The sequence below is a fragment of the Amblyraja radiata genome, chromosome 3 (assembly GCF_010909765.2).
Source record: "Amblyraja radiata isolate CabotCenter1 chromosome 3, sAmbRad1.1.pri, whole genome shotgun sequence".
NCBI classification, from domain to species: Eukaryota; Metazoa; Chordata; class Chondrichthyes; order Rajiformes; family Rajidae; genus Amblyraja; species Amblyraja radiata.
The window spans coordinates 8,025,149-8,052,767 of NC_045958.1; the positions used below are offsets into that span (position 1 = coordinate 8,025,149).

General features: G+C 42.1%; 1 protein-coding gene across 1 annotated transcript in view; it reads left to right on the forward strand.

Annotated features, from left to right (window-relative positions):
• adgrv1 (adhesion G protein-coupled receptor V1) overlaps positions 1–27,619 on the forward strand; it is a 486,575-nt gene that overhangs the window by 213,522 nt on the left and 245,434 nt on the right. The window contains exons 63-67 of the mRNA XM_033017268.1: positions 4,521–4,706; positions 7,268–7,503; positions 11,802–11,950; positions 14,921–15,119; positions 15,779–15,998. Of these exons, the coding sequence (XP_032873159.1) occupies positions 4,521–4,706; positions 7,268–7,503; positions 11,802–11,950; positions 14,921–15,119; positions 15,779–15,998 (990 nt within the window). The remainder of the gene's footprint in view (positions 1–4,520; positions 4,707–7,267; positions 7,504–11,801; positions 11,951–14,920; positions 15,120–15,778; positions 15,999–27,619) is intronic.

Here is a 27,619-nt window from a genome sequence, read left to right on the forward strand (position 1 = left end):
GCTGAGTTTCTCCAGCATTTTTGTGTACCTATAATATAGCTATTGTTGTTCTTAATGCTTTGTGTTAAGCACGTGAGTGTGGGATGATGATGGTGTCGGGACAAGGGGTTGTAAAAAAGGCTTAACTACAACTACAAATTGACTTTGTGCACATTAATTATTTCTTGCATTACATTCCATGATAACACTTCTTATAAATAGGTAAAACCTTTCCTCTCCCAACAAATTAATCTTTATTAACCCTTTCCCGTGACCCATCTGTTTCCAATGATTGCCATTGTACTGCGCCCCCTCCGTTACCTGGTTTTACTCTGCATTTTTCCAGGCCAGACCAATCTCATTATTGGCACAATTTGACGAATCCCTCAAATTCTCCAACTTCCCTTCATCCATTATGAAATAAGTTTTCCAGACAGTAGATTCCCAATCTGTTAGCCCGGCTGCTTTTCGGCAAGAATGCTACTTAAAGGAATCCCAACATTAAATTCCTCAGCATATTATTATTAAAGCTTTATTTCAGACACAGGTCCATATAACACATCAAACAGTACAAAGAATTACAAAGATACATTAAAAAATTGCATATTAGCCTAAAATATATATAAGCTATTGCACCAATGCCGTCTTAGCCTAGAAGTGAATCTATAGCAGCTTTTCAGAGGGCTGACTAGGGCTTCAATTATGTGGTTCTCTGACTTGTCCAGGCGACACATAAAACTAAACATCAGCTGTCTTAAGAGTGCCTCACAGGTTGGCACTCTAGTGGACACAAACAATTGACTGGCACTATGCCATCTAGGGACACGAAGTAACAACCTCATTGCATCATTGTATGCTACCTTAAGCCTCTGCATACTTTTTTCTTATAATTAGACCACAATTGAGCAGTATATAACGGTGTGATGTAGGTTCTGAACAGGGAACACTTCACAGAGTCAGAGCACATAGTGGCCATGAAGTCATTCGAGCGCATTATTCTTGCTCACCTCAAAACCAGCACTTCTTCCAATTTGGACCCTCACCAATTCGCATACAGAGCCAATAGGTCAGTGGAAGACACAGTCAATCTGGCCATTCATCACACTCTGCAACACCTGGAAACCGCAAACACGTACGCCCGCATCCTTTTCATGGACTTCAGTTCGGCATTTAACTCCATCAACCCGGTTAAACTCTTCCATAAATTAACGGACATGAACATCGACCCCTGCATCTGTCACTGGATCTACAGCTTCCTTTGGAACAGACAACAAAGGGTGAAGATACATAACACAATATCTCAACCCCTGCACCTCAGCACAGGAGCCCCTCAGGGCTGCGTCTTGTCCCCCTGGTTATTCTCACTCTACACAAACCAATTCACATCCCAGCATAGTTCAGTTAAAATTTATAAATATGCAGATGACACAACCATCATAGGTCTCATCTCGAACAATAATGAAACAGAATACCGCACCCAAACACACAAAGCAGTCACTTGGTGAATAACCTCTCGCTTAACACATCAAAAACACACGAACTCATCATTGATTTCAGACGTAAGGCACAACCCAAGACCCCCCTACTCATCTCAGGCGAACCCATATCCACCACTGACACATACAAATTTCTAGGCACCCACATAAGCAATAACCTCAAATGGAAAATCAATTCAAATCTCATCTACAAAAAAGCCAACCAGAGACTCTTCTTCCTCCGCCAGCTCAAGAAGTTTAGAGTAAGGAAACACCTCCTAATCAAATTCTACACAGCCATCATCCAAAGCATGCTCACTTCATCAATTACAGTCTGGTTCAGCAGTTTAGACACTCACTCCCGTAATAAATTACAACGCATAGTTAACAAAGCATCCAAAATCATCAGCACTCCCCTTCCATCAATAGAATCACTCCATCACAAACGGTCTGTGTCAAGGGTGAAGAAAATCATCTCTGATCCCTCCCAACCAGCACACCACATCTTCCACCTGCTGCCATCAGGAAGGCGCTACAGCTCACTGTCCGCCAAGACATCTCGATTTAAAAACAGTTTTTACCCACACGCAATCCGAATTCTGAACACACTATGATAACAGCACATATCCTCCCCATGCATGTACTGTATATTGTAAGATGTTGTGTTTTATATTATGTTTGACGGGAATCAGCCTACCTTGTAACATCCTGTACTGAACCTGAATTCCACCAGCTTGACTGTGTGGTCATTAAATAATCTAATCTAATCTAATAAGCATGTTGGCTTGAAGATAAATTTTACAGCGCTGTCGGTAGAGGTCTTTGTCATCCTTCCAGTCATCGGATATGACATGACCTAAGTATTTAATTTCCTCACACACAGCAAGAGGACCGTCTGACAAATAAAAGGTCGGAAAAGTTGATTCCCTGTCCTCAGCGCTTCTAATTACCATTATGCGGCTTTTCTTAGCGTTATACTTAATGTCATAATCAAGGCCATACTGAGAGCACACCTTCAGCATCTGCTGCAGCCCAGCACTATATGGACAGAGCAGGACAGCCAGCAGATACCCACCCAGTGATCTGCTTGCTTTTCCTAAAGATATTGCCCTCCCTTTTTCAATGTTGGTATTGTCTCACACAATACAAAGAAAACAGATGAATTGTCCTTGAGAGTTCACAAGGAGGGGGAGAGGGGAAATCTATCAAGCAAAAGTAGCACCAGCTAACATCTATCCAGACTCTGAAGAAGGGTTTCGGCCCGAAACGTTACCCATTTCCTTCGCTCCATAGATGCTGCTGCACCCGCTGAGTTTCTCCAGCATTTTTGTGTACCTTCGATTTTCCAGCATCTGCAGTTCCTTCTTGAACAATCCATCCAGACTCGATAGGGTGTCTGTCACACTCTTATCAAAACATTGTGAAGGAGCAATGCCTATGTGGGCAACATTTTCTTTACATTATCCTCACTTACATCTGCAAACTCCTGAAAAACAATGTACACGTGTGTTGGAAGGAATTTCAGATGCTGAAGTAAGACACAAAAATCCGGAGTAACTCAGCGGATCAGACAGCATCTCTGGAGAAAAGGAATAGGTGACGTTTCAGGTCAAGACCCTTCTTCAGACTGAGAGTCAGGGGAAGGGAAAACGAGAGATATAGATGGTGACATAGAATGATATAGAACAAATGATTGAAGGATATATGTAAAATAGTAATGATGATAAAGGAATCAGGCCATTGTTAGCTATGGGCGAGGTGCAATCGTGTATAGACAATGAGACTCAACAAGATGACTTTGAAGCTAATACAACATGGGTGGGGAAGGGATGGAGAGAGGTGAGATGCAAGGGTTACTTGAAGTTAGAGAAATCAATTTTCTTACCGCTGGGTTGTAAGCTGCCAAAGTGAAATATGAGATGCTGTTTTTGCTTTTGGTCCCATTCTGACAATGGAGGAGGCCCAGGACCGAAAGGGCATGTGGGAATGGGAAAGGGAATTTAAGTGTTTGGCAACCGGGAGATCAGGTCCAACAAAGTACAAGCATGGGCACCTGCACTGCACTCTTGCTCACAAAGCCTAGCCTTGAGACCCTTCCAGACTGCATCTGCTGAAATATGCTACTATATTACAATGGTGATCGCGATGATGGGGAACTTTCAATACATGATTAATATGACTTTCTTAATCAAAACTAAGCAGGGTATTTGTGCCCTTGGCAAAATTCCCCTAAAGTTCAGGCATTCGCAAAAGTTATTCATTTCCTTGCAGACATATCTATGGCAACATTCTGCTGGAGTGCACTTGCACAAAGGCGGTGCTGTTCTTTAGCAGCCTGCACAGATTCCTTTGCTCTTTCTGAGGGCACTGCCAGTCCCTTTCATCACAAGAGCATGGATTCAACCTGCAATCTTGTGAGAGCTTCAGCAGAGGTTACTAATACTAAAAAACCATCCAAAACTCGTAAAACTACCTACAACCATCCAAAGTAATGCAGAGATAAATGTCTTACCTGTATTCCTAAAAGGCACCCAACCTATGATCAGGCTTCATCTGGGCACTCTATAATTAATAGCTGTAGAACATTCTGGAAACCACTGGGTTATCAGACCCTGTGTTTTGATTTGCCAAACCACTTCCTAATGCCCCTGTCCCACTTAGGAAACCTGAACGGAAACCTCTGGAGACTTTGTGCCCCACCCTAGGTTTCCGTGCGGTTCCCAGAGGTTTTTGTCAGTCTCCCTACCTGCTTCCACTACCTGCAACCTCCGGCAACCACCTGCAACCTCCGGGTGGGGCGCAAAGTCTCCAGAGGTTTCCGTTCAGGTTTCCGTTCAGGTTTCCTAAGTGGGACAGGGGCATTACTCCCCAAAGCCAATGCTACCTACAGGCTGAAGTTCAGGTTATGAATAGCTGCATTTTATATACGGATGTCAATTGAACTGTTAAGTATTTCTGACCTCCTCCGTGTTTGTTGCAGAATTTGTATATATTTGGGTTTGAGGCATTCGCTTGAACTTGCACCTTCTTGCATATACAGCTTTTAACTAAAATGTTGTTCTTTAGGCAATAAATGATGATATTCCTGAAGAAAAGCAATACTACCAACTTCAACTGACAGGAGTCAGTGGTAGTGCTATAATTAATGACACATCAAACTCTGCTAATATCACCATGGCAGCTAGCGATTTTCCATATGGTCGATTTTCATTCTCACATGAAGAACTTCTAACCTTTGAGAATGGAAAACAGGTACCACAATTTGAAATACATTTTTTTTTTAAATTCATTGAACAGCAAATCATCAAATAGAATTGTCTTATTAAATGGATAGACATATCAAATTTTCATTGCTGATCATGTGATTTGATGAGAAATATAGATAAATGTGAAATACTGAATTTCTGAAAAATAAGAAATTACAAATGAAGTTGACTAAAACAAAATGTCTAATGCGAGGAAAATTAAATAAATGAATGCTAAGATGCAGAAACCTCTATTTCATAAAATGTTGCAGAAGATGCTTTAAGATTAGGAATATTTTTTGACCAGGATACTAACTAATGCACATTGATATTTTGTCTAGCCCAGTGTCTTGTAATTGGTGGGCATCATGTTCTGATGCCAGTAAGTCAGTTCAATTCCCAACAACTTTAGTACATGTCCAGGTCCAGACACTGCTATAATCACACGTGTTTGGCTGCTACACTGCTGTGTGAGTGTCTGTAATTTTCCCCACTATCTCACCAAGTTATTTATGAAGATAGGCGAGGGAGCTGGAGCAGATGGACTGAAGTCCATTTATTTTATTTTAAACTGGGCAGGTTAGGAGCATGTAGTTGACATTGATTTACTACTGACATGTAAAACATTCATGACCTAAGACAACATTATGATGTTATGGATTTTTTTTCCGTTTTAAGTATGACATTGCTTCGAGGCTGTTGAAGGAACCATTAATCTGAAGGCTCATTATTGTTCTATTCCAGCAGTTGTTTATGCTACTATAATCTCTGTATATAATAGATGTTTATGTCATTACGGCAAAAATGACTAGAGCAAGGTTACTTAAATAGGTGTCTTGTACAAGATAGGATTGCTTTGTTTAGGTTATCAATGTGCTATAAAAGTAAGTATGCTGAATAATCTTAAATTGTAGCTGTCATGGACATTTCATTGGGTCATTTAGCCATTTTCAAAAATAATTTTGAGGGAGAAAATGATGTAAACCTTCTACAGTAATATCATTTAAAGGCAGAAGTGGAGAAGGAGATTGCATATTGCATGTTGTGTATTACACTTGAAAATCTGTGAGTTATTAACCCACAATTGATTAAGGTAAGTCAATTCACAGACCACAGTCTGTCCGTATTGGTGGAAATGTGTCATCCCCGATAACAATCAGCACGGGAGCACCTCAAGACTGCGTGCTCAGCCCCCTGCTGTACTCACTCTATACTCATGACTGCGTAGCCGGATATAGTGCGAACTCCATCATCAAGTTCGCCGACGGCACCACTGTTGTGGGACTTATCACGGATGGGGACGAGTCAGAGTATAGAAGTGAGATTGACCGATTGACCAAATGGCGCCAGCACAATAACCTGGCTCTCAACACCAGCAAAACCAACAAACTGATTGTGGATTTCGGAAGGGGTAAGATGGGGACCCACAGTCCCATTTATATCAACGGGTCGATGGTGGAAAGGGTCAAGAACTTAAAATTCCTGGGCTTGCATATTTCCGAAGATCTCTCCTGATCCCAGAACACTGATGCAATCATAAAGAAATCACATCAGCGCCTCTACTTCCTGAGAAGATTACGGAGAGTCGGTATGTCAAGGAGGACTCTCTCTCGAACTTCTACAGGTGCACAGTAAAGAGCATGGTGACCAGTTGCATCATGGCTTGCTACGGCAACCTGAGCGTCCAGGAGCGGAAAAGGCTGCAAAAAGTTGTAAACACTGCCCAGTCCATCATCGGCTCTGACCTCCCTACCATCGAGGGGATCTATCGTAGTCACTGCCTCAAAAAGGCTGCCAGCATCATCAAGGACCCACACCATCCTGGCCACACACTCATCTCCCCACTGCCATCAGGGAGAAGGTACAGGAGCCTGAAATCTGCAACATCCAGGTTCAGGAACAGCTTCTTCCCTTGATCTTATCAGATTTCTAAAAGTAAGTTCTTTGTCTGGAAAATAAAAATGGCAGATCTTTTCACTGATACTTTACCTGGAAACTATTACAATGCCAATGGAGTTGCTCAAGCAAATATCATGTATTTGCTTCATGAAAAGTGCCATTCCTCATTAGTAATAACTTGTCTGTTCCCCCTGTCTTTTCAGCATTTATGAATTCACCAGTAGTTACTAATATCCGAGTTTTACAAAGTTATAAGAATTAGTAATATATGTAGAAAGGAGATGCAGATGCTGGTTTAAACTGAAGATAAGCACAAAAAGCTGGAGCAACTCTGTGCATCAGACAGCTTCTCTGGAGAAAACATAGAAACATAGAAAACATAGAAAATAGATGCAGGAGGAGGCCATTCGGCCCTTTGAGCCAGCACCGCCATTCATTGTGATCATGGCTGTTCAAGGAATAGGTGACGTTTCAGGTCGAGACTGAAGATATTTGAGTCTGAAGAAGAATCTCGACCCAAAATGTCATCGGATCCTTTTCTCCAGAGATGCCGTCTGACCTGCTGAGTTACTCCAGTTTTTTCTGTCTGTAAACCATCAAATAATACAATACCAGCATTGATTTTCTAAGGAGAAACGTGTGCATATAAATCTTGTTTTTTCTTGTCAGGCTAATGTTACCTTTGTGCGATCTCATGGTAGTTTAGGCCATGTTCACCTGTGGTATCAAATGTATAATGGGACTGCACTGGGAGACGTAGATTTTGCATCCAGCTCTGGGCAGTTGTTATTTGAACCAGGAGAACAAATACAACAAATATCAGTTGATATTCTCGATGACAGCATTCCTGAAGGCCCTGAAGATTTCTTTGTGAAAATTCTTAAAGTGGAGCTTCAGTCAGATGGGTAAGTGATTAAATGTCAGCACTGAGTAAATTTATAATTGAGAAAGGGCCTTGAGTGACATTTAGATATATTGAGATAGGGAGATATTTCAACTCTACTTATGGGAAGATGACATTTCAAAGCGTAAATGTACTTTATGGGCATTTCTATAATATTGACTAATAGTTAAGGGTAGGTCTATTGTGATTCCTTGATTGCTTTTCAACTAAGTTTGCAAAATAGCCAAAATCTTAGAGCAAAATTCAGATGTCTTTTTTGTATTTATTCAATGTAGTTAGTTTGGTCCAGTGACATGCTTATAACATATAAACGAGCAGCTCTTTGTAATGTAAGATTGTGCACATCACTGGCTTGTTCAGTGTCAGTGATTGAATTGTATGAGATCTGACTGATGGCAGCTTACAGCTTGTGTCTCATTATGCAGAAGGATGGTGTTTAGAAGACCATCCTTCCTAAAGTCTGTATGTTTATGGGAGGTATTGCAATTGTTTTCTCCACATGTTAACAATAGCTAGTTTTCATGTCATGTCACAAGAGAGTTATTCATATTCCAGGGGTTGTTTTTAGGAAGCTATAACGAACTATAATAATAATAATAATAATATATTTTATTGACATTGCACATATGCGCAACGAGGTTTGGTATGCAGCTTCCAACCGATGTCATAACATAAATAACTAATAAAATTTAGATTTAGATACCCCAAGAAACATGGTTTGTAAAAAGAACATTAAAATAGTCAAAACAGTTCAAACAGACTAAAGTGCAGATGTGTCTGTGTGACGTGACCATCCGAGGGAGACAGTCCAGGGGGGGTGGGGGGCACTCAGCAGGGCCGGTTCAGAGCCGCTATAGCTCTGGGAATGAAGCTGTTCCTGAGTCTGGAGGTTCGGGCGTAGAAGGCCTTGCAACGTCTGCCGGAGGGAAGTAGTTTGAACAGTCCATTACAAGGGTGTGAGGAGTCTTTGTGGATGCTGACGGCCTTCCTGAGGCACCGTGTGCGGTAGATGCCCTCCAAGGCTGGTAGCGGTGTCCCAATAATCCTCTGCGCTCTGTGGACGACGCGCTGAAGAGCTCTCCTCTCCGCCTCCGTGCAGCTGAGATATCACACAGAGATGCCATATGATAATATGCTCTCTGTGGTGCAGCGGTAGAAGGTTGTCAGCAGCTGTTGGGGCAGACCAGTCTTTTTTAATGTTCTCAGGAAGAACAGTCGCTGCTGTGCCTTCTTGACCAGCGCAGCGGTGTTGGTGAACCATGTGAGGTTCTCTGAAATGTGAGTGCCCAGAAACTTAAAGCTGGACACTCTCTCCACACTGTCCCCGTAGATAGCCAGAGTTGATGTTATATTTGCATTTTGTGAGGTAATGTGTGCGTGGATGGGAGTTAATAGCTTTGGATAGCACGGACAAATTGTCAATGATTTTTCACAGAGATCTGTATGTGCTGGACAAAGAGAAACTATAATTGAAAGTTTTTTCCAAGAATCTGTTGAACTGGTGTGTAAGAAGGAACTGCAGATGCTGGTTTAAACCGAAGATAGACATAAAAAGCTGGAGTAACTCAGCGGGACAGGCAGCTAATCTGGAGAGAAGGAATGGGTGACTTTTCGGTTCGAGCTGCTTCTTCAGACAAGGGTCTCGACCCGAAACGTCACCCATTCTTTCTCTCCAGAGATGCTGCCTGTCCCGCTGAGTTACTCCAGCTTTTTGTGCCCATCATCAGTTGAACAGGCTTCTACTTGAATTTGTTTTCAGTTCCTATTCTATCCAAAATTGTTGAATGATTATTTTTTTTAAACTTACATTAATGACCCCCTAGTATTGGGCTACTGGTGTTTGTAGAAACTACTATTTAAGTGCATTTGTAGATATAGATAATCAATCCCTTTGTATTTATAGTCCTTCAAGAAGTTAACTTGGATCAATTTCTGGTTTTGTGAACATAATCTTCCTGCTCCCACCGACTTAGAAATAATTGATTTTTTTTTTAAGCAATGTTAATTGGCTTATTTATATTTGGCCAATGGAAATGTGGGATGCTACCCTTAACCCAATTATTAAGAGAATTTAATTTTATAATTGCACAGGGATATTTTCCATTCAACATGCTTTAGTTTTCCATTTCGAATGTTGAACGGAACTTTTTACAGCTTTAATCACCATTTATATTTTTAATTACAGATAACATCATTATAACCAGAATTTTGAAGCAGCATTAATTGCGCAGTGGAGATTCAGCTAGTTTTTTGAATATGGAGGGTGTGGTTTAAATTTATATTATGAATTTCATGAGAAAATAATTTCCCCTGACGTGTAGGAAGGAACTGCAGATGTTGGTTCAAACCGATGGTAGACACAAAATGCTGGAGTAACTCAGCGGGTCAGGCAGCATCTCTGGGGATGAAGGAATGGGTGACGTTTAGGGGTCGACCCTTCCTCTGACTGATTTCTCCTGATGTTCTGAGTCTGTAAGTAGAGTAAAGTTTAAATGGAAGGCACATCAGGAATTTCATCATTGAGGATATTGGATGCACAGCGAGACAAAAAGATAATAATAGCCCGTGATATGAGCAGGAAAGTTACAGTAAAAATATATGTTTTTATAAATTGGTTGTCATATCAGTCTCATATATTAATTATGAGCCATTCATGACATAGAAACATAGAAAATAGGTGCAGGAGTAGGCCATTCGGCCCTTCGAGCCTGCACTATCATTCAATATGATCATGGCTGATCATCCAACTCGGTATCCCGTACCTGCCTTCTCTCCATAACCCCTGATACCTTTACCCACAAGGTCCACATCTGACTCCTTCTTAAATATAGCCAATGAACTGGCCTCAACTACCTTCTGTGGCAGAGAATTCCAGAGATTCACCACTCTCTGTGTGAAAAAATGATTTTCTCATCTCGGTCCTAAAAGATTTCCCCCTTATCCTTAAACTGTGACCTGGACTTCCCCGACATCGGGAACAATCTTCCTGCATCTAGCCTGTCCAACCCCTTAAGAATTTTGTAAGTTTCGATAAGATCCCCCCTCAATCTTCTAAATTCTATCGAGTACAAGGGGAAAAAATAAATATATTTCACAGGTTGCAACTGGCCGCTGAAATCTATTGCCTGCAATTTCTGTGCCCTGTTGAAGAAGATGGTAGTGATTTAGTGGGGGATCCCATGTATAGAAAGACAGTTCCTCAAACTGAAGCACAGTGATTCTGCGCTTGAGGGTCTGCTGGTGTCACTGGAATATAAGGGAGGTTGAGAGTTTACTAAATTGTATGCTACAGACGGGATGGCGGGACTGTCATATGCTGAGAGAATGGAGCGTCTGGGCTTGTATGCACTGGAATGTGGAAGGATGAGAGGGGTCTTATTGAAACATCCTTCGCTCAGACATAGATGCTGCTGCACCCGCTGAGTTTCTCCAGCTTTTTTGTGTACCTAAGATTATTAAGGGTTTGGACACGCTAGAGGCAGGAAACATGTTCCCGATGTTGGGGGAGTCCAGACCCAGGGGCTACAGTTTAAGAATAAGGGGTAAGCCGTTTAAAACGGAGATGAGAAACACCTTTTCACACAGAGAGTTGTGAGTCTGTGGAATTCTCTGCCTCAGAGGGAGGTGGAGGCAGGTTCTCTGGAAACTTTCAAGAGAGAGCTAGATGGGGCTCTTGAAGATAGCAGAGTCAGGGGATATGGGGAGAAGGCAGGAACGGGGTACTGATTGTGGATGATCAGCCATGATCACAATGAATGGCTTGAAGTGCCGAATGGCCTACTCCAATAACTGTGCAGAAACGTAAGAACTGCAGGGACCTTCAGATGGGTGCCTTTCTCAAATGTCGAGTCAGTGTTTGGGTTTATAGAAAGACCTTAACCCGAAACGTCACCTGTTCCTTCTCTCCCGAGATGTTGCCTGTCCCGTTGAGTTACTCTAGCATTTTATGTCTGTGTTCGAGACTGCAGAGGGTGACACCTAGAAGGAATGACATCCAGAACTTTGAACAAAGAGGCAGAATGCACAAAGCGCAAACAGAAGAAAGTCACATGGTCGATGATGTCTATGTCAGCTCTTGAAATCCAACTAATCCCAATCCATTCATCTTGCCCCAAAGCCTTGCAAGCGTTACCTTCTCAAACATGTATCTAATTCCCCTTTAAAAGTTGCTAATCAATCTACAGCCTTTTCAGATACTACATTTTAAATCAGCGGAGGTTATTCAGGAGTAAGAATTAAAATATTTAATGCAATTTTCTTGATCATGTTGCGACTGATTACCCTTCTGTATTTAAACAGTTCTCATGACTTCGCCATCAGAGATCCTGGCCTTCAACCAGATCAACCTCCCATTTTGGGTAACATCTCATCCATTAGGATTGTGATACGAACAAATGACAATGCAGAAGGTATTATAGAATTTGAGCCACAATTCCTCAGTATAGAAGGTAAGATTTGTGTTTCTCTTGATATGCTGTTGATAGAGAATATATATTTTAGGCTAATATGCAATTTTTTTAATGTATCTTTGTAATTCTTTGTACTGTTTGATGTGTTATATGGACCTGTGTCTGAAATAAAGCTTTAATAATAAAATAATAAAAAATAATAATATGAGCCGAGAATTTCTATGGTGCTTGTGGTGGTGTGTGAAATGGGTGGTCCGTGACTGGCCAAGGAATGAAGGGGAATTGTGATGTTAGTAAGAGATTGGGTGAGCTCAGTGTGATCAGAGATCATTGCGTATTATAGAAGGGGGTCTAAGAATCTCCGCAATCTGATGACTAAAAGCCGCTGCTGTGCCGTGTAATTATTTTTACTGGCCAGAAAACCGATATCGATACAATACCATAGCGATACCAATATACAGTATTTTGGGGGATTTTTACTGTCTGCTTGATGCTGCGCGCGCAATACAAAATGGCGAGTGCGGGTTTGAGTTGCTGACGGACGATGATTTATCAACATTTCTGGAAGAATCGGGTGCTGCTAGTACCAAAAAATCAATAAAGTTTGGATTCTCTAAGTTGGAAAGTTTTGCAAAGCTCAAAAATGTCGATTTGGTAGACATTTCAAGTGACAAAACATCGCAACTGGACAAACTGCTTTATAATAATGGGGTGAAAAAAGTTTAAAAAAAACCAAAATCTGCTATTTTTCAAATCATGCGTCAGGTAATTATGGAAAATCGCAGATTTTTAGTTTTCTTTTAATTTCCCCCCCCCCCCCCCATTCTATAAAGCAGATGATGCACAGGTCTATTTCGTGCTTCGGTGGAATTGCGGTTGAGGCCAGTTATATAACCATATAACAATTACAGCACGGAAACAGGCCATCTCGGCCCTACAAGTCCGTGCCGAACAACTTTTTTCCCTTAGTCCCACCTGCCTGCACTCATACCATAACCCTCCATTCCCTTCTCATCCATACGCCTATCCAATTTATTTTTAAATGATACCAACGAACCTGCCGCCACCACTTCCACTGGAAGCTCATTCCACACCGCTACCATTCTCTGAGTAAAGAAGTTCCCCCTCATGTTACCCCTAAACTTCTGTCCCTTAATTCTGAAGTCATGACCTCTTGTTTCTCTGGATACTTTCAAGAGTGAGCTAGATAGGGCTCTTAAAGATAGCGGAGTCAGGGGATATGGGGAGAAGGCAGGAACGGGGTACTGATTGGGGATGATCAGCCATGATCACATTGAATGGCGGTGCTTACTCGAAAAGCCGAATAGCCTACTCCTGCACCTATTGTTTATTCACCCAACCTGACCAAGTCACCCTGCATCCTCATTGCATCCTCTTCACAGTTCACACTGCCGCCCAGCTTTGTGTCATCTGCAAATTTGCTAATGTTACTTTTAATTCCTTCATCTAAATCAATAATGTATATTGTCAATAGTTGCGGTCCCAGCACCGAGCCTTGCGGCACCCCACTAGTCACTGTCTGCCATTCTGAAAGGGACCCATTAATCCCAACTCTTTGTTTCCTGTCTGCCAACCAATTTTCTGTCCATGTCGATACCCTACCCCCAACACCATGTGCTCTAATTTTGCCCACTAATCTCCCGTGTGGGACCTTATCGAAGACTTTCTGAAAGTCCAGGCATACTAGGTCCACTGGCCCTCCCCTGTTACTGGTGTAGACTTAGTGACCTCTTAATTTAGTTTCCTATTCCATAATTTCATGGCTGACTAGATCATTTTTACTCACCGCCACTGTCCTACATGATCCTCAACTCCTTCATTACCTCTACTACCAACGTTAATTTCAGCCTGAGTATTCTTAATAACTCAGTAGATAAGGCTCTCTCGCATACGAAGGTTCGCATATCTCATACTTCTGAGAAACTACTTTTTTTCTCATCTCGATCTTTATTTTATGCCCTCTTATTGTGCCCTCTTATGTAGCTGATCCCGCTCTGTATTCAGTCTTTTAAGTCTCAGGTTTTTAATGTGATCATCTTGTTTATCTCATTAAGATCTTTAGGATTCTGAGGGGGAGAATGCCATTTGTTTGCATCTTTCCTCTTAAGCCAATGCTGCCTTCTTCGAATTAATCTGGTGAACCTTTGTGGCACCATCAAGTATATCCTTGCTAAATCACACTTCAAGAGTGATCTCACCAAATGTCTGTATCAATTGCAGGAAGACTTTCTCCTTACACTTTGCCCGCTGTACAATAAAGATCAATATACAATTTGCCGCCATAATTAAGTACTCTGACTTTTCCCTGCGATCGCATGCCATTTATATAAAATGTTATTTTCTGGATAAGCAGTCAGGATTGTGACATGGCAATGGGCAGGACACTGGTTTCTAGGGTAAGAGGCTGTGACCGTGGAACCGGGAGAACCAACAAAGAGATGCCACTCTTAAAGACAATGCCTCCGAGAAAAACTCGCCCTGCTCCGGCGGGTTCCCTTTATATTAGCAATACAGCATGCCTTTAATGCTTGTAGCAATCTAAGATACCATAAGTGGCCATCAATGTATTATTTATGTATGGAGTAATATCATGGAAGTAGTTTGACTTTATTACAAATGATCCATGCGCTCTTCGAGAAGCTGCAGTTGGTTAGTTTGCTTACCTTTCCGGTGAATTTGAAGGATCTCGCAGAAATAGTTTTGGTTGTATTTTTCAATGGATTTCCAGTACAGAGCTTGTTTGTGGGTTCGCTTCAAAACCAAATAGGAATATAGGGATCACTGCTGCACTGATTATGTTTTGTGCCAGATCTGAAGGCTTAATCTTCAAATATTATTTTTCTCAATGCAATTAAATCTTGCTCTCTGTGCATAACTATAACACACACCATTTAGCTACTAGTTATAATTAATAATTGTGACTTGCATTGGGCTTCAGCTTTTTCAAAATTAAAGATTAAGGGTAATTTTTTCACTCTAATTATACAGTTGAAGAAGACATTGGAATGCTTGGAATTCCCTTGGTAAGGAAAATGGGGACGTATGGAATTGTCACGGCAGACTTTGTTTCTCATGCTGCCACCGCTCAGTATGGAGCTGATTATATTCTTCCGAATGGGACAATCACATTCTACCATGGACAAAATCAGAGTTTTATAAATGTGACCATTATTGATGACATAGAAAGGTAAGGAAAAACATGTGCTGAGGTACCAAAATGTTAGTATTTGTATCTGATCTGAATATTGGAGTGACCAGCCATGAATGTGACTCCTACATGAACTTCTTGTGATCTCTACTACATTTGTTGTGAATACGGTTTTCCTGCGTAATTTCAATTCTGATTATTTGCTGTCAGGACTAATCCCTACCGTGCTTCTTGTTTCCATTGTGTTCCATTTGGCATTAGCATGTCTCTGAATCCATCCTTCAAATGGTCTAGGAGAAAGTTGACCTTCACCCCCCCCCCCCCCCCCCATCTTTCCCCACCCTCTCCCCTGCCAACCCCTCCTCCCCATTTATCACCCTCTTTGTTTCCATGCCAATCTTCTTGGACTGACTGCTAATTAGCTTAAAATGTAGAAATAAGTAACTACAGATGCTGGAATATAGTGTGTGCTACCATGACTGTCTGTTCTCACGCAAACAAATAGCCCCCTATTGTGCTCGTCCTTGTACCTTTACTATTCCCTCTACACTTTGTAAATATATTTGACATCAAGCCTTAACATTGTAATGGTTATGCAACTAATCTATGCATTATTAAGCCTTTTTGCATGATAATTACATTCACCATGAAATTTTAAAGTGGGCGAAGGCTGGCATTTGTGGTTTGGTTCTCTCCAGTGAATCCGAGGAGCAGTTTGAAATCCAGTTGATAGCAGCCAACGGAGGAGCGATCCTTGGAAACCATCTCACCAGCAGAGTAACCATCCGCAAAAGTGACTCCATTAGCGGACTTATTCGGTTCCAAAATCTGACTCAACTAGTCATCCCAAATCCCAACACACCACAGAAAATATTGCTGGTGCTGGAAAGGGTTGGAGGACATACGGGAGATGTGCAGGTAGGCTCAGAATATCCTTGTACAATTGTATATTCTTGATAAATAACTAGTCAGGAGTTTTGGTCTCCTAATCTGAGGAAAGACATTCTTGCCATAGAGGGAGTACAGAGAAGGTTCACCCGACTGATTCCTGGGATGGCAGGACTTTCATATGAAGAAAGACTGGATAGACTCGGCTTGTACTCGCTAGAATTTAGAAGATTGAGGGGGGATCTCATAGAAACTTACAAAATTCTTAAGGGGTTGGACAGGCTAGATGCAGGAAGATTGTTCCCGATGTTAGGGAAGTCCAGAACAAGGGGGGTCACAGTTTAAGGATAAAGGGGAAAGTCTTTTAGGACCGAGATGAGAAAAACATTTTTCACACAGAGAGTGGTGAATCTCTGGAATTCTCTGCCATAGAAGGTAGTTGAGGCCAGTTCATTGGCTATATTTAAGAGGGAGTTAGATGTGGCCCTTGTGGCTAAAGGGATCAGGAGGTATGGAGAGAAAGCAGGTACAGGATACTGAGTTGGATGATCAGCCATGATCATATTGAATGGCGGTGCAGGCTCGAAGGGCCGAATGGCCTACTCCTGCACCCATTATCTATGTTTCTAGTCTTTTTGTTTGGCTGCAGGATGATTATTGACCCGGATACTGGGGGAAAGATCCGTTACTTTTCTTTGAAAACATTTGGACCATGGAGCATAAAAGCAGATCCTTGGCTTACCATGTCCTTCATCCTATTTGCCAGCACTTGGTCCATAGTCTAATATGGCTTGCCGATTAATGTGCTTGACTGGATGCCTTTTAAATGTTATGAAAATACCTGCCTCCGCACACTCGGGCAGTAACTTCCAGATACTAACCATCCTTGGGTGAAAAAAAATCATACTTTCTTAGCCTCTTATCATTAAACCTGAGCCCATGTTTTTTTTTTTAGTTTTGGTTTCATCTGCTTTGGGGAAAAACATTTCTATTCTCTGACCTAGGACCCTCATCTTTTTGTATACCTTCATCAGTGGCCCATCACTTCATTCCACGCTAAAACAAACCCACCTTTTCCAATTTCTCCCCGTCTTTGAAATGCTTAATTTGGGGTAACATTCTGGTGAATCAACAGGGCCTGTCCCACGATCATGCGACTGCATGCGGCAACGCGACCTAACGTGGTTGCTTCAGCCGTACGGCCTTGCGGGGCCGGTCCCACTTCGATCGCCGGAGCCGTATGGAGTTGTGCGGAGCTGGTCCCGACATCGCGCAGGGCTCCGAAAAACTGACCGTGTTCAAAAATTCCGCGCGGCAACAGCCTGCAGGCACGCAGCCGCATCGATGCCGTACGCACCGCCTCGACGGGTGTGCGCAGCGTCTCAACGCCGTACGCAGCGTCTTGACGCCGTACGTCACGCGCGAACTTCCCACGGACTTTGCTCGAACTTCACGTCACTCACTCAACCTCCGCGCGGCCCCCGCTTCCGGTTTGGGCGCGCTCGCCCCATGCAGGTCGCATGCTCGTGGCCCTTACTTTGCACCTCTCCATTGCAGATGATCTGTTCACCATCAGAGATTTGCTTTACATAGAAACATAGAAACATAGAAATTAGGTGCAGGAGTAGGCCATTCCGCCCTTCGAGCCTGCACCGCCATTCAATATGATCATGGCTGATCATCCAACTCAGTATCCCTTACCTGCCTTCTCTCCATACCCTCTGATCCCCTTAGCCACAAGGGCCACATCTAACTCCCTCTTAAATATAGCCAATGAACTGGCCTCGACTACCCTCTGTGGCAGGGAGTTCCAGAGATTCACCACTCTTTGTGTGAAAAAAGTTCTTCTCATCTCGGTTTTAAAGGATTTCCCCCTTATCCTTAAGCTGTGACCCCTTGTCCTGGACTTCCCCAACATCGGGAGCAATCTTCCTGCATCTAGCCTGTCCAACCCCTTAAGAATTTTGTAAGTTTCTATAAGATCCCCTCTCAATCTCCTAAATTCTAGAGAGTATAAACCAAGTCTATCCAGTCTTTCTTCATAAGACAGTCCTGACATCCCAGGAATCAGTCTGGTGAACCTTCTCTGCCCTCCCTCTATGGCAATAATGTCCTTCCTCAGATTTGGAGACCAAAACTGTACGCAATACTCCAGGTGTGGCTCTCACCAAGACCCTGTACAACTGCAGTAGAACCTCCCTGCTCCTATACTCAAATCCTTTTGCTATGAAAGCTAACATACCATTTGCTTTCTTCACTGCCTGCTGCACCTGCATGCCCACTTTCAATGACTGGTGTACCATGACACCCAGGTCTCGCTGCATCTCCCCTTTTCCTAGTCGGCCACCATTTAGATAATAGTCCTGCTTTCCTGTTTTTGCCACCAAAATGGATAACCTCACATTTATCCACATTATACTGCATCTGCCAAACATTTGCCCACTCACCCAGCCTATCCAAGTCACCTTGCAGTCTCCTAGCATCCTCCTCACAGCTAACACTGCCCCCCAGCTTAGTGTCATCCGCAAACTTGGAGATATTGCCTTCAATTCCCTCATCCAGATCATTAATATATATTGTAAATAGCTGGGGTCCCAGCACTGAGCCTTGCGGTACCCCACTAGTCACTGCCTGCCATTGTGAAAAGGACCCGTTTACTCCTACTCTTTGCTTCCTGTTTGCCAGCCAGTTCTCTATCCACATCAATACTGAGCCCCCAATGCCGTGTGCTTTAAGTTTGTAAACTAATCTCTTATGTGGGACCTTGTCGAAAGCCTTCTGGAAGTCCAGATACACCACATCCACTGGTTCTCCCCTATCCACGCTACTAGTTACATCCTCGAAAAATTCTATAAGATTCGTCAGACATGATTTACCTTTTGTAAATCCATGCTGACTTTGTCCAATGATTTCACCACTTTCCAAATGTGCTGCTATCCCATCTTTAATAACTGACTCTAGCAGTTTCCCCACTACCGATGTTAGACTAACTGGTCTGTAATTCCCCATTTTCTCTCTCCCTCCCTTCTTAAAAAGTGGGGTTACGTTTGCTACCCGCCAATCCTCAGGAACTACTCCAGAATCTAAAGAGTTTTGAAAGATTATTACTAATGCATCCACTATTTCTGGAGCTACTTCCTTAAGTACTCTGGGATGCAGCCTATCTGGCCCTGGAGATTTATCGGCCTTTAATCCATTTAATTTACCCAACACCACTTCCCGGCTAACCTGGATTTCACTCAATTCCTCCAACTCCTTTGACCCGCGGTCCCTTGCTATTTCCGGCAGATTATTTATGTCTTCCTTAGTGAAGACGGAACCAAAGTAGTTATTCAATTGGTCCGTCATATCCTTGTTCCCCATGATCAACTCACCTGTTTCTGACTGCAAGGGACCTACATTTGTTTTAACTAATCTCTTTCTCTTCACATATCTATAAAAACTTTTGCAGTCAGTTTTTATGTTCCCTGCCAGTTTTCTTTCATAATCTATTTTTCCTTTCCTAATTAAGCCCTTTGTCCTCCTCTGCTGGTCTCTGAATTTCTCCCAGTCCTCCGGTATGCTGCTTTTTCTGGCTAATTTGTACGCATCATCCTTCGCTTTGATACTATCCCTGATTTCCCTTGTTATCCACGGATGCACTACCTTCCCTGATTTATTCTTTTGCCAAACTGGGATGAACAATTTTTGTAGTTCATCCATGCAGTCTTTAAATGTCTTCCATTGCATATCCACCGTCAACCCTTTTAGAATTAATTGCCAGTCAATCTTGGCCAATTCACGTCTCATACCCTCAAAGTTACCTTTCTTTAAGTTCAGAACCATTGTTTCTGAATTAACAATGTCACTCTCCATCCTAATGAAGAACTCAACCATATTATGGTCACTCTTGCCCAAGGGGGCACGTTAATGAGAGCAGACTGGAAATTTCTACATAGCTGTTGAATAATTTTGAAAATTGTGTGTCCAAAAACAGGATTGCGATTGTATATAGGCAATTAAAATGTATGCTGAACATAAACTGGTGTCTTTTTGATTCAAGGCTATCTTATTGAATTCAAAGTGCTTAAGACAATGGGATAGTTATTAACTAAGGCATTATTAGTGTTTGCAGCATCCCAAGAATAAATAATCCACACCCACTTAAGCATAAACCTTGAAGTTGTTTATAATTTGTAGAGTATGTTTGTTCAGCTATAATGAGAAGACAACATGAATCACCGCTCCCTTCAGAAGGCAGATCAGTTGGATAGTCATTTGGAAGGAAATTAAGCAACACAAATGGGAGTTTACCATTTGCGTCATTGAGTTTGCCACGCCATTCAACAAGAACATGGCGAATTCAAACTTGTTCCTTTTCCCACTCTCTCCCCAGATCCCTCGATTTCCTTGGTAGTTCAAATGCCTGCCAATCTCCAGGCATAATTCAATATTCAACAATCCATTGCTTTCTAAACTAGACAATTCCAAAGGACCCTTTGAGAATATAAATTCATTTGTATGGCTATCTTACTGTCGTACAAAATTAAAAAAAAAGCACAAAACACAGAAGTCCACGACACAACATCCCCGCAGCGGCACCAAAGTTCCCCACTGTGAGGGAAGGAACTAAAGTCCAGTCCACCTCCTCGCTGATCTTCCCAGATGCTCGCCCATGGTCGGGGGCTCCCGAGCACCCAGTAATCGCCGCTGCGGGTGGCCCGATGTTCAGGCCCTCTCGCCGGGAATGATGGACCCCGACGTCGAATGGGAGAACATCTTCAGCGGCCCGGACCTCTAAATCGGCCACCTCCCACCGAAGTCCGCGGCTCACGAAGTCCACAGGCCGAGCTGGGCAGAGATTCACGCTGGCGACCCCCGACAAAGGGTCGCAGGACTCCGCGATGTTGGCCAGCGCCGCCCGCGTTGGGAGCTCCACGAACCACAGCTCCGCGATGTCGATGCAGCAGGCCCAACACCTGAAGGTACTCCTCAGGTTGACAAGTGTGTCATGGAGGGGGTGACCAGTATCGTGCAGGAGGCTCTGCAGTTTGAGGAGCATCTCCCCTCCAAGACCACCTCCCATGAATCCAACTCCGCCCCCAGGACAGAGCCAGCCTTCCTGATGAGAGTTGCAGTGTTCAGTGGTAGGTGCCTAATTCGGCTACTCAGACAGTACATTTCAGCCTTGCAATCTGTATCTCCAAAAAGGACAAGGGCAGCAGTTTCCTCTCCAAATAGAGATTTGTAAAACATAATCCATCACAGCCAGGGTCTATATGATGAAACTCCCAACCAATCAGCATTTTGGTCAGTCTTTCAGTGGACAATTACAATGTAGCATATGCAGCCTCTGTCGGGCAGAGAGGAATTGGCAACAATTTCTGGCCTTAACATTAATTTCCAGATCCTGTATTAAAGAAAGAATACATGAAAATTCCATGCAATATTTTACTTGTGCAGTAACAAAATCTGTGATGCAGTATCAATAGGCTTTCAAAATCCATAATCCACTTGTTTTATCCACCCATTTTATCCTCATGTTTTGCTACATCTTACAACTCTACATCTACTTCTGAACTCTTGCAAGTTTGTCAAACTTGATTCTCCTTCCACAAAACCATTTAAAATCTGCAAAATTATCTTATGGTTCTCTAAGGTTTCCGCTATAGCCTTTCTCATGCTTGGACAGAGGGAGGATGCTTCCCAGGGCTCCTGTGTCGAGTACCAGGGGTCAAAGCCTCAGGATATGGGATATATCATTTAAAACCGAGATCACGGGGATTTTTATTATTCAGAATTGTTTGTTATGGAAGAAATATATTCAGTAAAGAGATAGAAAATGTCTTAATGCAAAAGGAATTAAAAACTTTATGGTAAACCATTAAAAAAAAAAAAGATTTAAAAGGGACGAGCATCTAGAGGATAGTGGGAATGTGCAACTAGCTAACAGAGGAAGCAGTCGAGGCAGGTACAATTACAATGTTTAAAGAACATTTAGACAGGTACCTCGATCTAAAAAAGTTTGGAGGGATATGGGCCAAACACAGGCAAAAAGGAATAAAATGTTCTGAGTTACTCCAGTTTTTTGTCTCGCTGAACACTTGCTCGGTCATCCAAGGCCTACTGGATCTCCTGGTTGCTGACCACTTTAACTCTTTCCATTCCCTCACTGACCTTACTATCCTGGGCCTCCTACATTGGCACAGAGAGGTCAATTGGATGAACAGCACCTCGTATTTTGCTTGCGGTAGCAGTGAGAGGAACATTTAACTCTCCAATTTTGGGTAACGTCTACAAACACCTCCTTCTTCTTCCCCTCCTTAATTTACTTCAGCACCAGCACTCTGATGTTAGCATTAGGAACTCGCAGCTTGTATAAAGACATAAGAAATGGAAGAAAAAGTAGATACATTTTCTCTTTGAGCTGCTGTAACAATTTCCAATGCATTCAGAACTCTGCAGCCCGGATCATCACCCGCACCAGATCATCGGACCACATCACACCCATCCTCACTCAGCTCCACTGGCTCCCTGTGCACCACCGGATTAACTACAAGATTTTACTGCTGACCTTCAAAGCCCTACACCACCTTGCTCCCCAATACCTCTCTGACCTGCTGCTACCATACACTCCTTCCCGGTCACTTCGTTCCTCCTCAGCTGCAATTTTAACTGTCCCCACATTTAGACTCAGCACCATGGGTGCCACAGCCTTCAGCTGCTCTGCCCCACGTCTCTGGAACACTCTCCCACCTCCCATCCGTCACCTGGACACTATCGATCAATTCAAATCACAACTCAAAACACACCTGTTTAGATTAGCATACCCGACATAACTTCCACCATGTTCACCCTGATTTTAATGACTTAAAATGTTTTGTGTATTTTTTTTTTTTTTTTTTTTTTTTTTAATCAAATTGTTTTTAATATTGATAAATGTATTGTGATTTTATGTCCTGTAAGGTGTCCTTGGGTGTCCAGAAAGGCGCCAGCAAATAAAATGCATTATTATTATTATTATTATTAACTTGCATTGCCATCTCTAGTGGAGAATTCCAAAGGTTTATCACCTTCTGAATGAAGAAATGTCTCCTCATTTTAGTACTAAAAGGCGTGACCCTTATTCTCTACTATGCCCATGGAACTAGTTGTCACAGTCGTGCCAGGAATGAGATTAAAATCAAAGGTCAACACATCAGTGCAATGCTGAAGAAATGTTGTAACGTTAGAATATTATATTTTGGGGGTTGTAATGTTTCTTAACTCAGTTTGTCTTGGTGTATATCGTAAAGCTCATGGTTGGAATTGGTGGTGGCAAAATTACCTCTAAAGAAAAGATTAAGTGGACACAGATTTCTGCCACTGAACATACATATAATATTTTCAACCAAAGTACTTGAAGAATACTGAATTAAGGACCTAACTGAAGGAAGATCTGACTGAAAAAGTGTCAGAAGCATTTTCAAATTTATACATATTACAAAACAAGAAAACAACTTAAATAAAAGTATCCATGTGAAGCAAAAGAAACAAAAATCCGAGAAACAAAGATAAAGATATGTGTCTGAAAAAATATTTTGAAATCCAATCTTTTATTAGTCGATTCAAATAATTTATCACTGACCAGATTAGCTTGTTTTCTTGTTATATTATTTGACTTTGGTTGTGATTTTTTTTTTTTTTAATTGAACTTTTTATGCTGCTCATTTAATCGCACATCATCACTCAGGAAACATCTAATGCTCAAGGAACATACGAGAACTCAATGTAATGTTATTTTGCTGTTCATTGAACCTGTGGTCATGGATGCATGTTGAAAGGTGGCCAGAAGAAGTCATTATTTATTCTAGGCAGTCTTAAACCCAGGACTGTTAATACACCTATCCATCCCACTTTATAACTCACCAGCTTTCTCATTAGTTTTCTACTTGGCATTATGTGTGTACCATTTATTAAAGCCTGACACTTGCAACAAAAGTACAAAATAATAAAACCTAAAATCCTTTTGAATTATTTATTATTAAATAAATGTATATTAAAAAATTCAATGTTCAGTTCAGCTCAGAATATTTTATTCTTCTTCTTTTGTGTGGCGTGCACAGCCTAAAGTTGTTGGACAACTTGTTCTATTCGATCTTCCGTTTGTGCACGTCGAGTTGATTGCATTAGTCGAAACAGGGCGGACCACGTGAAGGTTGCAATCTTCCACCCCTGAGTATTTTATTAAAAACAAACCAATAAGTACTAACTAATGCAATCAAATGGTTCTTTGGGATATTTGTTTTGCTTACTCAAAATAAGTATTGGTAGTTATTTAAACAACTATTAAAACCTGCAGATTCTATTTTATTCCAGATCCACAATGGCATTCAACAGGCAATGTGTTTCATTTTAGACCTCTCTCACCATAATGTTAATGAATAATTGTCCAATTGTAAATCGGCACAGATAATAGGAAAGCAACAAACTTTGATGTGGATGGGTGAATAAGAACAAAGAACAAGAACAAGAACTTGTCAGAAATGCTGTACTCTTTAAACCCAGTAGTAACCTAATTAGGAAAGAGACAAAATGCTGGAGTAACTCAATGGGTCAGGCAGCATCCCTGGAGAACGTGGACAGGCGATGTTTTGGGTTTGGACCTTCTTCAGACTGGAGTGCTAACATATTTAGCATTGGTGTTCCAGTTGGTAGTGGGAAGACTTGCCTTAGGCTAAGAATGATATTGATCAGCCTGTAAATTGGACAGGACAATGACAGATGGAGATTAATTCTGTTCAGTGTGAGGTGATACATTTTAAGAGTTTAATGAGGGCAGTTTCATATACAGTGAATGATAGGGCCCAGGGACAATTGAGGAATAAAGGAAATGGTGTATAAAGGTTCTGACGAGGGGAGCAAAATTAAATTGGTGTAGAAAGTCTACAGATTAATGGCCTTCATTAATCGAACATAAGAAGACAGAGCCCTTGGTATAACGTTATCAAACTGGTTAAGCCATTGTTGGAATGTTGTGTGCAGTTTTTGACAACACTAGATGTGAAATAATTTATAATGGCAATTTGTACAACCTTCTCAAAACCCAATTTCGATAGCCATTAATTATCGGCGATGATTTGAAGGTATAGCCTAACACACTCACGACACACTCACGACACACATAAGACAGCACAGATTAATCTTCCAGACGTCGTTTCTTGATTAATTAGTCGTTTATTGAAGTAATATAAAACAAAGAATTGACTCATAACTTTCCTCTTCTTAATCACTGTTCCATTCACGTCATTTAAATAACATAAAAGCTTCTTATAGAAACATAGAAAATAGGTGCAGGAGTAGGCCATTCGGCCCTTCGAGCCTGCACCGCCATTCAATATGATCATGGCTGATCATCCAACTCAGTATCCCGTACCTGCCTTCTCTCCATACCCTCTGATCCCCTTAGCCACAAGGGCCACATCTAACTCCCTCTTAAATATAGCCAATGAACTGGCCTCAACTACCTTCTGTGGCAGAGAGTTCCAGAGATTCACCACTCTCTGTGTGAAAATTTTTTTTCTCATCTCGGTCCTAAAGGATTTCCCCTTTATCCTTAAACTGTGACCCCTTGTCCTGGACTCCCCCAACATCGGGAACAATCTTCCTGCATCTAGCCTGTCCAACCCCTTAAGGTATGTCATCTCATAACGTGTGTGTCGTGATCATGGTAGAAATCTATCTCCCCTCATATTCTGACACAAACTAAACCTTCTAATCTGCGAGTCTGCGCGAGACTCCTCTAACAAAAGACCCCTACTACCTATCAAATCCCACCTACAAAAGTACAGGCAGATAGCTGAAACTAAAAATATCAAACATGATAATAATATCAATAATAATATACTTAAGCTTAATGACTCCTACAGAATTGGTTGCATAGAAAAGCTTGCAGAAGAGTTTAATTGACGAGAAGTTACTGGATAGGCTGGCTTTGTTTTGAACAGAATGGCTTGGAGCACAAGACACTGAGGGAAGAACTGATTGAAGTGCACAGAATGATGAGATCATTGTAAGAATAGTTTCCATGTGGTGGAGATATCTAGAACAGAGGGCATAGGTTTGATGTGAGGAGTAAGAGGTTTGAAGGATCTTTGGGAGAAATCTTTCACCCAGATGGCCGTTGCAATCTGAGTTGGGTTTAGTTTATTGCCACGTGTATCGAGGTACAGTGAAAAGCTTTTGTTGCATGCTAACCAGTCAGCAGTAAGACAATACATGATTACAACTGAGCCATTCACAGTGTACAGATACATGATAAAGGGAATAATGTGAATAATGTTTAGTGCAAGATAAAGCAAGTAAAGTCTGATCAAAGATAGTCCGAGAGTCTCCACTGAGTAGATAATAGATTGTAGATAGTGGATTGCTCTCTAGTTGTGGTAGGATGGTTCAGTTGCCTGATAACAACTGCCCCTGAATCTGGAGGTGTGCGTTTTCATACTTCTCTTCCTTTTTCGAGAGGGGAGAGGGGAGAAGGGGGAGTGGCCGGGGTGTGACTCAGCCTTCATTGTGCTGGTGGCCTTGCCAAGATAGTGTGAGGTATAAATGGAATCAATGGAAGGGAGGTTGGTCTGGGATGCATCTACAATTCGCTGCAATTTCTTGCGGTCTTGGTTGGAGACATTCCCAATCCATGCTGTGTGCAGCCGGATAAAGTGCTAACCACGGCGCATTGGGAATGCTCTGCCTGAGAAAGGTGATCTCACAATCTTTAAGCAGCATTTGGATGAGGACTAGAATCACCAAGGGATAATAGGCTATGGACCAAGTGCTAGTAGATTGTATTAATTTGGACAGGTAATTGTGCTCAGCATATGCATGAAGGCCCAAATAACCTGTCTTTATTTTGCATGACTCCATTACGCCAGGAGTTGGTTCCACGTTGCTCTCTTGGTTGTGGAGTCCTAACAAGTACATGGCCCTTATACTTTAACAAACAAAAGGCATCTGCTCAGGCTACATGTTCTGACTAGAACTTAGTGCAAACACTTACCATCAGCTGGCAACAAAGCAGTGATCTTTTTGTCACATAGCTTGCTCTTGCCTCTCAACATCAGCCTCCGTGGGCAATATTTGCTCATTGCCCCGATAGTTCACTCCACTGGTGATGGGGTCATTTTAGCCATTCCATACAAGTTGGAACACCAGCAAAGGGCTTTGCCCTCAACTAAGTTCCTGGCAGAGCCAAGATTCACAGCTGTGCAATGGTTAGTGCAACTTCCTATCCAAAGCTGGACTGATTGTTATTAGTGCTGGTTCTACTGCTCCATTATTTTCTAAGAATGCAACTGCTAAATGAGGTACCGGTGTATAGGCATGTTTTAAATGGTAGCATTATTGAACCAATACAAAGAGCTTGCTGGGACGTGCGCTGTCTGTACAGTACTAATTAACCAGCCTCTTGCCATAGAGGGAGTACAGCGAAGGTTCACCAGACTGATTCCTGGGGTGTCAGGACTTTCATATGAAGAAAGACTGGATAAACTCGGCTTGTACTCGCTAGAATTTAGAAGATTGAGGGGGGATCTCATAGAAACTTACAAAATTCTTAAGAGGTTGGACAGGCTGGATGCAGGAAGATTGTTCCCAATGTTGGGGAAGTCCAGAACAAGGGGGGTCACAGTTTAAGG